The sequence below is a fragment of the Rosa chinensis genome, chromosome 4, assembly GCF_002994745.2.
Source record: "Rosa chinensis cultivar Old Blush chromosome 4, RchiOBHm-V2, whole genome shotgun sequence".
Taxonomy (NCBI): Eukaryota; Viridiplantae; Streptophyta; class Magnoliopsida; order Rosales; family Rosaceae; genus Rosa; species Rosa chinensis.
The window spans coordinates 18,531,740-18,543,861 of record NC_037091.1 but is presented as its reverse complement, the minus strand read 5'-3'; the positions used below and the strand labels follow the sequence as shown (position 1 = coordinate 18,543,861).

The 12,122-nt window shown below is 35.6% G+C and overlaps 1 protein-coding gene across 4 annotated transcripts; it reads right to left on the bottom strand.

Annotated features, from left to right (window-relative positions):
• Nucleotides 1-1,190: 1,190 nt before the first annotated feature.
• On the bottom strand, nucleotides 1,191-11,920 carry LOC112197783 (villin-4). 4 transcript variants are annotated; one of them, XR_005809971.1, is made up of 24 exons: nucleotides 11,025-11,372; nucleotides 9,938-10,060; nucleotides 9,585-9,684; nucleotides 9,301-9,369; nucleotides 8,950-9,186; nucleotides 8,486-8,663; nucleotides 8,264-8,396; nucleotides 7,745-7,907; nucleotides 7,479-7,626; nucleotides 7,262-7,362; nucleotides 6,841-6,996; nucleotides 6,010-6,078; nucleotides 5,843-5,911; nucleotides 5,560-5,697; nucleotides 5,266-5,394; nucleotides 4,832-4,979; nucleotides 4,687-4,697; nucleotides 3,925-4,065; nucleotides 3,489-3,614; nucleotides 3,344-3,409; nucleotides 2,273-2,591; nucleotides 1,979-2,178; nucleotides 1,708-1,898; nucleotides 1,191-1,615 (listed from the first exon to the last, which is right to left on the bottom strand). XR_005809971.1 is itself a non-coding variant. In XM_040518339.1 (24 exons), the coding sequence occupies exons 3-24, from the start codon at nucleotides 9,991-9,993 to the stop codon at nucleotides 1,785-1,787; spliced, it is 2,871 nt and encodes a 956-aa protein (XP_040374273.1). In that variant the 5' UTR covers nucleotides 9,994-10,060; nucleotides 11,025-11,087; nucleotides 11,752-11,920; the 3' UTR covers nucleotides 1,191-1,784. The 4 variants fall into 4 exon arrangements, 3 of the variants coding, with proteins under 3 accessions (XP_040374273.1, XP_024194382.1, XP_040374274.1); XM_040518339.1 differs by adding an exon at nucleotides 11,752-11,920 and having other exon boundaries at nucleotides 1,191-1,898; nucleotides 11,025-11,087; XM_024338614.2 differs by having other exon boundaries at nucleotides 1,191-1,898; nucleotides 11,025-11,373.
• Nucleotides 11,921-12,122: the final 202 nt, after the last annotated feature.

Genomic DNA, 12,122 nt, shown 5'->3' with positions numbered 1-12,122 from the left:
GTTCCATTAAAAGAATTATAACCGAGGTCCAAGTAATATAGATATGGCAATTCAAGTAGTGAGGGACCAATCTCACCTCCTAATAGATTATAGTAGAGATCTAGCATGATGACATGACCTGTTTGGTTGTCGCATGCAACTCCTCCCCACTCGCAGCAGTCTTCCTTGCTTTCCCAAGAGGCTAGAGCATTTGAGTCATCCACCAACCCTTGTTTGAACTGAAGAAGAGCATGTTTTTCCCTCTCCATACACCGAACAATAACATCGCTAGAAGTACTGATATTCACAGCAGCACTGGAACAACAACAGGAAGCAGCAGACGAAACGATGACCAGCCATAGAAGCCGAGCCAACACAGAACCAGAATGTATGGATGATCTACCACTCATAACTACGAACGGCATGAATATAAGTATGGTCTTGAAACTAAGCAAGAGATGGCAATGACTTTAAACTTTGAAGAGCTAGTTATATATCATTTCCATCTATGTTTAATTACATCTGAAAGTTGAGGTTGCAGTTTATTATATATGTTGATCCAAGTTTGACGAGTGTGCAAGGCTGGCATAATGCATTATGCATGAGCAGGCCTCAATATACTAAAGAATCTGACTTTAAATTTGTTGTTTCTCGTTTGGTGTCTCCCGCCTGTCTTAGGTTAGAGCTTCCAATAAATTAGTCTCAATATTTTGCTAATAGTTTTTTCTCTTCCACTTGGCAAACGCTAATAGCCATTGATCGGGTAATTGTCTCATAGTGATGTAGGACGAGATTTTAGCCCATTTCAACAAAAAATCTCAAAAAGAAAGAAGCGTTTTTACATTAAAAAAAATAATTTAAATATTAAAAATTAGTATTCAAATAAACTTTTTAATGATGAAATTAATCATAAATTATTATTTTGAATATATCGTGATTTTCAAGCAAAATCTTAGTTGGGATTCCAATTACATATTTGCATAATATTATTTAATATCTAAAATTCTATTTCTGATTTTTATTTAAGGAGGTTTAATTAGGTTTCCTAGTATATAATGGTTTATTGGTCATCATTAGAGAAATGGTTAATTATACATTTATAACATGTTTACAAGTCAATGATTTCAAAACTGTGCAAATGGTGCTAATTATGCAATCCATAGGCTTGCTACCAATAGGAGCGGAGGAGCCAATTGGTAGAAAAAAGAGGATGGGAGAAAAGTCACACTTTATTGTCAAAATAGGAGCCAATTGGTTTTTACACTGCTGTACACACTTCCATTCCTCAAAGTATCAATACAACCTAAGTATGCATTTGCAAGCCCCCTAATTGTTCTACTCAAATCAGATTTTGAACCCTCAAAAAAAAAAAAATCAATTTTGTGAATAAAAAATGAGAAGGCAAAACTGCAAGCTCACAACAAACCTGTGACCAAAGAATAATACCAAGCAGCTAACTTACGGAAAAATGCAAACCTAGACATTCAAACCAGCTCAACAAGGCCAAAAAAGGGGGAAAACTGACGAGAAAAAAATGTGTTTCTGTCCAACCATGAAAATAAGCTTCTTGGGAGCAGAAGCAGCTAAAAATGCACTGATGCTGTCCCTTTCACTCCTCAGAAATTGAGTACCGCCACTGCAGGAAGAATAAGTAAAGCACTGTAATTAGAATGCTTCCCCCGTTGCTAGTGTAAGATAATCAAATTTATATTTTCACAAGAGCTGTACAGTTTTGGTGGGCAAGCATTCCAATACATGCAACATAAACTGCAGGAAGCTGAAGAAAATGCGGAGCATGAGAATATTCAAAACAGTTGAACGGCCATTTTAAGCTTGTTCTGTTTCCACTTGGGCAACTTATAAAAAGCATCCTTTGCCATCCCAAGATGCTCCCTGAACTCCTCTGATGACAAGTAAATCTGCTTGTGCCATATAAGGACGGAATTCAAGATACAAACTTAAAATGTTACAATCATTACAATAAATTTCAATTTATTACCTCTCGCTTCGTCACATCAATTTCTGCAACAGGTTCCGCTGACGTTGTTTTAAGGCGTTCATATGGGTAAATGGGAACACCTTCATCTTCTGCTTCACCCTCTTTCACATCTTCCTCTATCGTGAGGGATTCCATTTTGCTGCTCATAAAAGTGTCCTTGCTATTTGTCTCCGGTTTTGGTTTCGGAGCCCCTGCACTCACTTCATCCATTAAAAATGTGCTTCAAACTACGCATCCTTAAACAACTGAATGCAAGAATTACTAAATTAACTTCAAGGAGCTCAACCCATTTACCTTTAGGTGATCTTGGTATATTGTTTGTCTTTTCAAAGCTAGCGGTGAGTGCTGCTATAGCTGATGACTTTGAAGCCAATTTTGATGAATCTGGGGTTACAGATTTTGGATACAGTTGGGATTTTCTGACCATTGGGGGTGGAGTTGAAAGGTTCCTCGCATTAGCACTCTCAAAAGTAGCAGCCAGTGCATTGAAAGCTGGAGACCTGCCCCTCACACGCACTCGGTCAGGACTGAAAGACATGCTTCTGGAACGCTGTGATTTTTCTGGCACACTAGACCTCCCACCATAAGATACAGGTGTTCTTCGTTTGGGTTTCTAATCAGGCATTAAATATTTAATCAGAGATTAAATGCTAATCACCAATCTGGCAATAAGATGCAAGAATTGCAAGGGAAGAGTCGAACAAAATAGTTTCAGACTTGCATTCAATATAGACAATAATCCAATACAGACAGAGTGGCTACAGAACAATTACAGATACAAAAAATCAATACAGACATGGACTTACTTAAACTGCTCCTAAATCATATACTGGATCCAGAACAATACCACATCTCATCTAGTGTTTAGTTGACACACAATTTCAGATAAAACTATATGTTGGAGCCAAAATTTTGGACTCTAGAAAAGAGCATAAACATAAACCCCTACATAGATAGACAACATCTCCCAAAAATATTCAACAATAAATTTCGGAACCATTATTCAATGAGGTATGTCTGTGGAACGATCACAGGTCCTTAGAGCTCTAGGAAAACAAAATCTACCACCAACTTTAGGAATGTGCAAAGAACCAGAAACTCGTAGATATTCACATCATTTTCCGTATAAGATCTCACAAAAAAAATATGGATATATTATATGTTGAGTTTTTTGGGACAATTATGGGCACACAGACTTTTTGGGACACGTGTAGGTATCTTCACAAAATTTCTAACTGGACTGTCATTGAGTTATCAAAATTTGAACCAATATCAGCAACGTTATGAAATCAAGTAATTTCAGGTAAGAGTATGTAATTATGATCAGGATCTTATGCAATCAAAATTGACAAAAAGAATGCTTACATCTACAGCCGGAGCACGCCCATGTTTCACTATAGTAAGTTTCCGTTGGAATGAATTTCCATGCATCTGAGCCAAAAATAAAAAAAAGACCAATCAGAATTTCGAAAAGATCTCATGTTGCGTCAACAATATGATAGTCGCTCACCTTAGATTTTGCAGAGTCCCAAGTGAAGAAGCGTGTGAAGAAAGGTGGCTCACTTCCTTCCATGACGATATATATTGGCGCTTGACGAGATAAGTTTTCCATAAGAAAATCACGCTCAAGAAATTTCTGTAAGAACAAAAATTTGCCAAGAAACAGTGATATTAGGAAAAGTAAGAGATAGTGCCAGTTCAGAACCAATATTACAAACTGAGGTCAGATTAAGTTTCTGTAGAAAGTTGAAAAAATTTCTAAGAGATAATTATAAAAGAGTAAACAAATCTTGCAAACAGATCAAGGAAAGATATATATACATAACTAAAAAAATTTACTAAGTCCAAGTGGTGCACATTAAAATGAAAGCCATATAATGTTTTGGTACTAAAATACTAGCCAATGAACCGAAGTACAGTCATTGCTTATCGGTCAATACTCATACCTCCCCAATAGTTAAAGCATGCATTTTATCCTTGGAGTTGACTTCTTGGCCAACCCAAACAAAGATGTCAGTGTGACAATCCAAGATGAACATATCTTCAGTCATCAAATCGTCCTGGGTGAAATTGTATATCTCCACTACCTGCACCAATAACTTCCATTAAAACTGCATGCAAAAATACATCTGAAGTATGATCGCATAGGTTAATGCAAGAAAGCCTCAATATCCCATGCAACTTTTAAGCTGAATGGACATGCAGACATGGATACAGCAGTCAACTACCATATGTAGACATAGACAAAAGATAACATGCACGTCAAGTCTCAGAAAGAAAGATATTAGGACTAACCAACATGTATGTATATTTTTCGAAGATTTGGAATACCTAACATATGAAGTTTGGCAACTTTGAAGGAATGCTAGTATGAAGCATCAAGTTGAAAAGGAAAAAGGAAGATGATGGCTTTTATAAGTAAATGACACTAAATATTCTGAAGAATCCAAATTAGTGTCCGAAATAGGTTCACATACTTTCATGTTCTCAGGTGTTAGAAAAACTGCTTTTTGTAGAAGCATCATAAATCATAATGTTTATGGGGCATGACACAAGATAATCCGACACAAGAAACAATAGTAGAAAAAGACCTCACATAATGCCTGCCTGCATTATTATTTTTTAAAGTACAAAACCAAAAAATAATTTCTTTTTTCAAAGCCTGACATTCATATCAAGGATTAGAAATGATAGAATAAATAATGTACCTTTAAATTCTCTGAAGATCGACGTGCAATGTTGTCATATCAAACCAACAGAAAGAAGAAAAGTTAAAACACCTCATGGCGTAAACTAGATTGAATAAATAAAATTAGAAGATATGAAAACTTCACCACCCAGAAAATTTCATACCATTTGAGAAGATGCAAGAAAATAGGCGAGGATCACTTTCTGCATCTCTTACAATTTTTTGGCTGGGATACTCTGCCTTTCCTCCTAACAAATCCCAAAACTGTTCAGATTCGGTATTTTCCTTTTGTGGTTTTGACTGAAGATTTGGCTGTAGACAATTGGCAATGAAAAATTATGCAGATTAATAAGGAGATTGCATTGTGAAAAGTTAATAAGGACATCTTCATACAGAGAAAATGTAACAGAAGAACTGAAAGCACCCTCCACTATGACATATGTACATTTGTGGAAATGCACGAGTGCTCAATGATGCATATTGAAAATCTTACTAGCCTTTTTCCCATTACAGATATGTACAAGCAAATAACTACCATAAAAGGCGGTAATCTATAGCTTGTTTTATTAACTAAGAGAAAACATTGAACTTGTCACACCTTTATTAGATCCAGCTGCCTCTCAACAAGTTCCTGATCATCTGCGGTTGCAAGGCTTCCAGACCATGTAAAGACAGTTGAGCCACTGTGTAATATATAACAGTAGGAGGAATTCAAAGATGATGCAACCTGGTGGAAGGGGATAAAGGAATTAGATCAGAATAAATAGGGATGAATAACTTTCATATACAGGACAGGTATATGCAGTTATGCACAGACTCAGACACACACGCACTGTAGTCTACAGGTATCATATGCCAACTAGACCAGGACAATAAAAAATAGAAGACTTACTGCTTCAACTTGAATTGCTTGCATATTATCAGGTCCAGATCCCTGGACACGAAATAAAGCAACACCATCTTCTTGATATGTCTCATCTGGAACTTCCTTCTCCGCAACATACTTTTTATACCCATCACTTAGACCACCCTGAGAGATTTCACATAGAACCGCTCTAGGGGTTAATTAAAAAGAGGAAAATGTGTATAAATGTTGAATAAGAAAATTAATTTCTTTAATGATCTTTGTTATAGGTTTCAATATTATCCTAGAAGGTATGATATAACTCACAAACCTTCAGAACAATTAAGCTTTGGAAGATTGAATAGAACTGAATTGGTTCATTTCCTTCATAGATACGTGCCTAAAAATTAGTACAAAAAATACCATCAGTAAGTAAGAAAAGAAATAAGGACGATTATTACTACACGAAAGCAACAGCCTTAACAGTTCATGAACTACCTGGGCTGGCAGAAACTTCAATGACTCAACCATCTTGCTTGCAAGTGAAATAGCTGATGCTCTTTCTTCCTATTTTCAGTTGTAATTCATATTTAGTAACCCGTCAACCAGACATGCAATCTAGAGTGCATTTGCATAAATAAACATACATCTTTCTAACTCTTGTACACACATATGTATCTTGAAAAAAAGAGAAGGTAAACTTTCTAAAAAGTAATTATTTTGTTGAGTTGATGTCCTATAAAGCTATAAGCAAGCTGTGCATCATAATGATTTAAATAATTTACAATTACATTATAAGCCCATGACCGAAGACAGACAATCACATTGCCAGCATGCTAAGATTTGAAGTACTCTGATTCAGCATGAAAAACTATGATCTTTGTTTCAGAAATTCTTTCCACCATTTGCAAGAACGTAAACAAGGAGATTAATAAATATAATTACTAAACAAACAGTTCCAGGGTTAATATCCTTTCACTCAGGAGAGAGCTTAACAGCAATATAGGATTTCTGTAGAAATACTTTTGCAGTTAAATTATAGTTTTTGTTGGATCTGTGAGTTGAATATAGTATACCAAAGAAAGCTATGCACTTACACAGCTTTAAAAACTTGGATTTTACTTTTTTGGTCAGCCTCTTTTGAGTTGTATGAGGGACTCCGTTATACATACTGTATTTATGCATATCTACGATTATTTTTAATAAAAACTTATTAAAACTGTTTCCTACTTCAAATGTCCATAATGCTAAAGGAACAAATTGAGAGAGAGAAAATCACAATAATACGATCATGATGCCAAAAAGATAACATTCTTGGCAAATTATTACCTCAATACTCTGCTTTCCAAACCATGTTCCTATAAGCTGTTCTTCTTTATCTTCTCCTGGATACGAGTACTGGAAGATATAGCAATCTCCACTATAAATTTTTGACTGATCAGAAGCAGGAAGAAGAATCTTTTCCTGGCCATTCACTCGCCAAACCTGCCAAAAGAAAGACCAACCTTTCATTAGCAAATGTAACCAGCGAGTTGTCTTGAGGTTATATTCATAATTCTAGCACAAAAATGTGTATTAGTTCAAGTGAAATCTTTCCAGAAAGTTTAAATTGAATAACAAGTACTTACTATGCTAAGTAAGAAAGGTTACAAAGGGGATTATATAATTAAAAAGTCAACTATTGGTCAATTCAGGCTCCTAAGTAAACAAGTCAATTCATCAGATTATCATAGAAATAGATATACAGTACCAGCAGATTTCCTGTGCAATCGATGTATGGTTGAGGTTCTTCTTTCACAGGATCAGCTTTCAACAGACCCTTCACATTAACCCCTTGACGCTTTAGAAGTGCTATAAAAACAACCAAAACAGAAATAAGATTTTGTTTTTGTTTTTGATATTTCATAGCAAATTAGCAATATATCATTGAAAAAAAAAATCAGAAGTAAAACAATCCACTGACTGACCTGCAACCTTGCCCCTACCATCCTCTGACACAGCTACTTCAACTGTTTGAGGCCATGAATCGAATTTGGACTTGAACATTACCGTCTCGAATCCCTCAATAACACGAATCATATGCGATTTAGACCGATCAGGACCACGTAGCAACTCCTATATGATGAGATCAAGGTAATACGAGGGCTCTTTAGAATTCAAATCATTATGCAATACAAATATTGGATAAAATAAAATAAAAAATAACAAAATAGAAAATGACAAGGATTTGTACTTCGGCAGCTCCACTTGCACTCCTCCTTTCATCAAGCGATGTGTTTCTCCCCATCCAAACAAACAACTCCAGCCCACAATCTAGAAGATAGCACTTATTTGTTTCTAGTAATTCCCTTGTCAAAGAATCAGCCTCAACTGGTTCTGCCTTCTCTTTCTCAACACTTAAAAGGCAAATATCATTCTGTTAGTACTACAAAATAAATGGATTTTAAAATTCAACTGGTTCTTCCAACTTCACTAAATTAACTGAAGTACTCATTACATTATCTCAATTCCTTTGGGTGAACCACAAAAAAAAAAAGAATAGATTCCTTGTAATGGATCAAAAAGTTGGAACAAAATAACAGAGGCATACAAACATATGTACATTTGTAAATACTCTGAAGTGACATACTGATCTTTTTAAAAAGAATGATAAGGGACTTCAAATGAAAAAGGAAATTACTTATCAGGGCAGGGATGAGGTTATTTTGAGAATATACCTAATTAAAAAGGATAAGTTGAGATGGAAAATTACCGAAGTAGCTTAGTACTATGAGAATCAAAATTTTTGTCCTCATCATTCGCTGTTTTCTTCGGAAGTGGAGCAAAACCACCAAATAAAGCCCAGAATTCTCCAGTATCAGCATCAGCCATCAACTTTCCATCCTCTAAATGAAAGCCAAGTAGACTGACTCAGAGAGAGAAAAATGAAAGTCGATGATCATCATCTAACTTCCCACCAACTCATTTGACTTACCAATGGAAGCTATGTCACACTTCCCGTCGTGATACGTGTCTTTAATGTACTGGACAACTTCTAAAGCCTTTGCCCTTTCTTGAATGGATGAGTTGGAACCATTAAACTGAAAAATTTTAGACTTGGTATCCAGAACAAAAATGTCGTCGTGGTTGAGTGAAGATCGAGCAAAAGAAACCTGTAATGGAAACAAAATAAACTTACTTCAAAGGAAAAGAAAACTAAATGTTGTATGCCTGCTGTATGGCATATGCATACTTGCACACATATTATGCACATAATTGTATCTACATGTGTTATATACATAAATACACAACATATACAATATCTGAATATGTACGTAATCATTCATGTATTATACACACATGTGTATAATATATGAACATTTGCATAATCATTCATATATTATACAGATCAATGAGATTTATCCATCCTGAGCAGAGAATTTATTGACACAAGCTTGCCTCTTTGACATGGACGACATGTTTTCCTTTGCAAACAAACAACCGCGTTGTATGTTCTTCAGCCTCAGCATGTTTAAACCCAGAAGCAATTCCACCTTCTTGAGGTATGATACACGGTTTGAAATAAGATAGAAATTTAGCAGTTTCATGACCCTGTACTTCACGATACTGAACAGCACGTCCTCCAAGAGCTGCATCTAATTCCACTGTCTTAATGGCTGCAGTGCCTGCTTCATCCTGTTTCAAATGATTACTACATCAGAAAGATATGCGAGGAATTTCTTTTTGATAGCAATATCCCAGAAACTAAAATCAGAGGATAGCTTGAACAAGGAAAACAGTACAGTTTACCTGAGAAGTATCTTTACCAAGCCAATAATGGATATCATGTCGCAAGGCACCACTTTTTGAGGCTGTTGTCTGGGTAGAAAAGGTAAGCGATTCAAATTAATGACATTTCAAAATACCAAGTGCTTAAATACAAGCAAAATATATGAGAAATATTATCCGAAAGAACAAAGAAAAATATTGACATTGACTTATATTCCATACATAACCTTGCTGTTGTGTGATGCGTATCACAACAAAAGCAAGCCAAGCAGCAGAAATGAGTTAGATCAGTCATATTCGCTTACTTTCAAGATCACATAAGAGTCCCCCATAAAAAACTTTCCATGAGAGGATTGTGGGACAATAACAGGACGAAAGTTTTCAATGCGCCATATTTCAAGTCCACTATTCATTGTCAAGGTGAAACATAACACAAACATTCCTAAGAAGAAGATTGAAACTAAAGTCCATATAAATCCAAATGAAAAAGAACAGAAATGGAAGCAAAAATGGACATCAGCAGCAGCACTATGGTAATAGTTGCTGTACTTATGTTCAGTTACCCTAATAAACTGCAAAATGCATTGATCAGAAAGAAATCCAAACTACAATGATAAGAACTGCAAGGGTTCTGAACATTTCATAAGATAAAGGATACGCCTTTTGTCCAGCTCCGTGGAAAGCTGGATCCAAATCTCTCATGGAAACAGCCATTTTGTTTCTGCAGCTTTATCTATTGAGTTATCCACAATTTTGGCTAGATGTTTGGAGTCAAATGAGCCTGAAACAATATGCAAAACTCACATTATAACCATAACATAGAGTCAAGTAGAACCTCACAGAAGAGCAAAAAAGTCCCATTTTATGTTTCTTGCATGAAATATACAATATGAAGCTTACTTCACCATAAGATTCGAACCTCATCATTACATGCACAATGCAACTCACTAATCGAGACCTTTTGCTCAACATGCATTACATAATGTCGAGAAAATTCAGTATTTTTATTTCAAAAGTTGAAACAAACGCCAGTGATTCACAGGACAATGCATTTACAACAGATACTCTTGGCCATTGATGAAGCACTAAACAGGACAATAGCAGTAGGAAAGATAATCAAAACACAAAACCATGCCCGGAACTCAGGAAACCATTTCAGAAATGGCAAACACAGATGGATAGTGGCAAGCAGAGAGAGCCAAAGATGTAATTCCCAGCTAACAATTTAACACATGTGGAGCGCACATGGAGTATCACACACACACACACATCAGTCCTAATAATCAAATGGGTCACGAGTTAACAACAATTAAAGTTTAACTAACCTCAGAACCCCAAAATTCTAATAACCATTGGCACATAAATCACGAGTTCCTAGTTTCGAAATTCGGGACCACACAATTATAAATTCAAGCACTAAAATTCATGGAAGAAAAAAAAAATCATAGTCAAACAAAAGCACACATCAAATGCTCAGCTGAAATCAAGCAACAAAACACGGCCACGTCTCTTAGATCAGTGAACACACCAATCCGATCAAACCCACATCATCAAGAACAGAGCAAAACACACAAAGACCAAAACTTTAGAGCTACCAATCACTAACAAGCCTGTAAAAAATGGGTTCATCGCATTGAATTCAGCAAAATGAAACCTCAAACTCACAAACCCAATGACTGAAAAATTAACAAAAAAAAAAAAAAAAATTGGAAGAAAAATAAGGAAAGTTTGAATCTTTAGCAAACCTGGTAGTCGATGACGCAGAAAATCGCAATCAGAGTCCAAAATGAGCAGAACCCAGATCCAATCTAACGCAGAGGAATTACAGAGATGAATAATTCAATGCATTTTTTCTCAGGAAAAAAAAAATAGATAAAGTGAATGTGGGGATAAAGCTGAAAAGAAAACAGAGTAAAAGTGGGGGCTATTGAGAAAGAAGAATAGGAGAAGAAGAAGAAGAAATGGGGTTAGAGAGAGAGAGAGAAGAAGAGAGAGATAGAGAGAGGGAGGGAGGGAAGGTTGGAGGGAATGATGAGTTGCCAGGCGTGCTTATCACTAACGGCAACAAAAGAGAGCACACTCTCTCCCCACAAGCACATATGAACTGTAAATTCCTCTTATTCAATTACATAATTATTCAACATTATTATAATTTAATTATTGTGCTTTTGCCTTTTCTTTTTTTTCCTTTTTTTTTTTTTATTGCTTTGTTTTCTCCTAAGTTAAACTTGTTTGGAGGGAAAGGTGACACTTTGGGTGAAAATCAGCTGGAGTAAAAAGGAGAAAGGTGAAAGCTTTACTGCAAAAGTCAGGCACTTGATCATTGGTTGGTGGCATTTATGTCTGATGGGAATTAAAATCTACTAATTGGGATTGAATGTTTGATGGCGGATGTAAATTTAAGAACAGCAAAATTCATGGTAATTAATAAGATAGAATTGACTGCGATAAAAGGAAATGAAAAGCAAGTACCTTTGAATATGAAGAACTCAGGCTATAATAATAAAACAGGTAGGATTTGCTGCTGCTTCTTCTTCTTCTTCTATTACCATGTGCTGTGTGTTTTTTGTTTGTATAGTGTGTGACAAAAGTATCTTAGTTTTGATCAATCCTTTTCTGGGTTTGATTGAGATGTTTGTTTTTCTTTTTGTTTATTTTGTTATGGAAAAAATCAAAAATTATGGAAAAAAATGAAAATTGTTTTTATGAAAAAAGATAAAAAAAGGAGAGAAAGAATGTTAAGGGTGGTCCGAGAAAGACTTGATGCGTTATTGGTGATGGAGAGAGCTGACTTCCGCTTTGTGAGGATTGGATTGGAAAAAAATGGAGAGAGAGAAAGAGAA

Coding starts and splice junctions, on each gene's coding strand:
- LOC112197783 (XM_040518339.1), bottom strand. CDS start 9,993: ATGGCTGTTTCCATGAGAGATTTGGATCCAGCTTTCCACGGAGCTGGA. Junction 9,370..9,584: donor ACTCTTATGTGATCTTGAAA/GTAAGCGAATAT, acceptor TTTTCTACCCAG/ACAACAGCCTCAAAAAGTGG. Junction 7,363..7,478: donor TGGTAGGGGCAAGGTTGCAG/GTCAGTCAGTGG, acceptor TTGTTTTTATAG/CACTTCTAAAGCGTCAAGGG.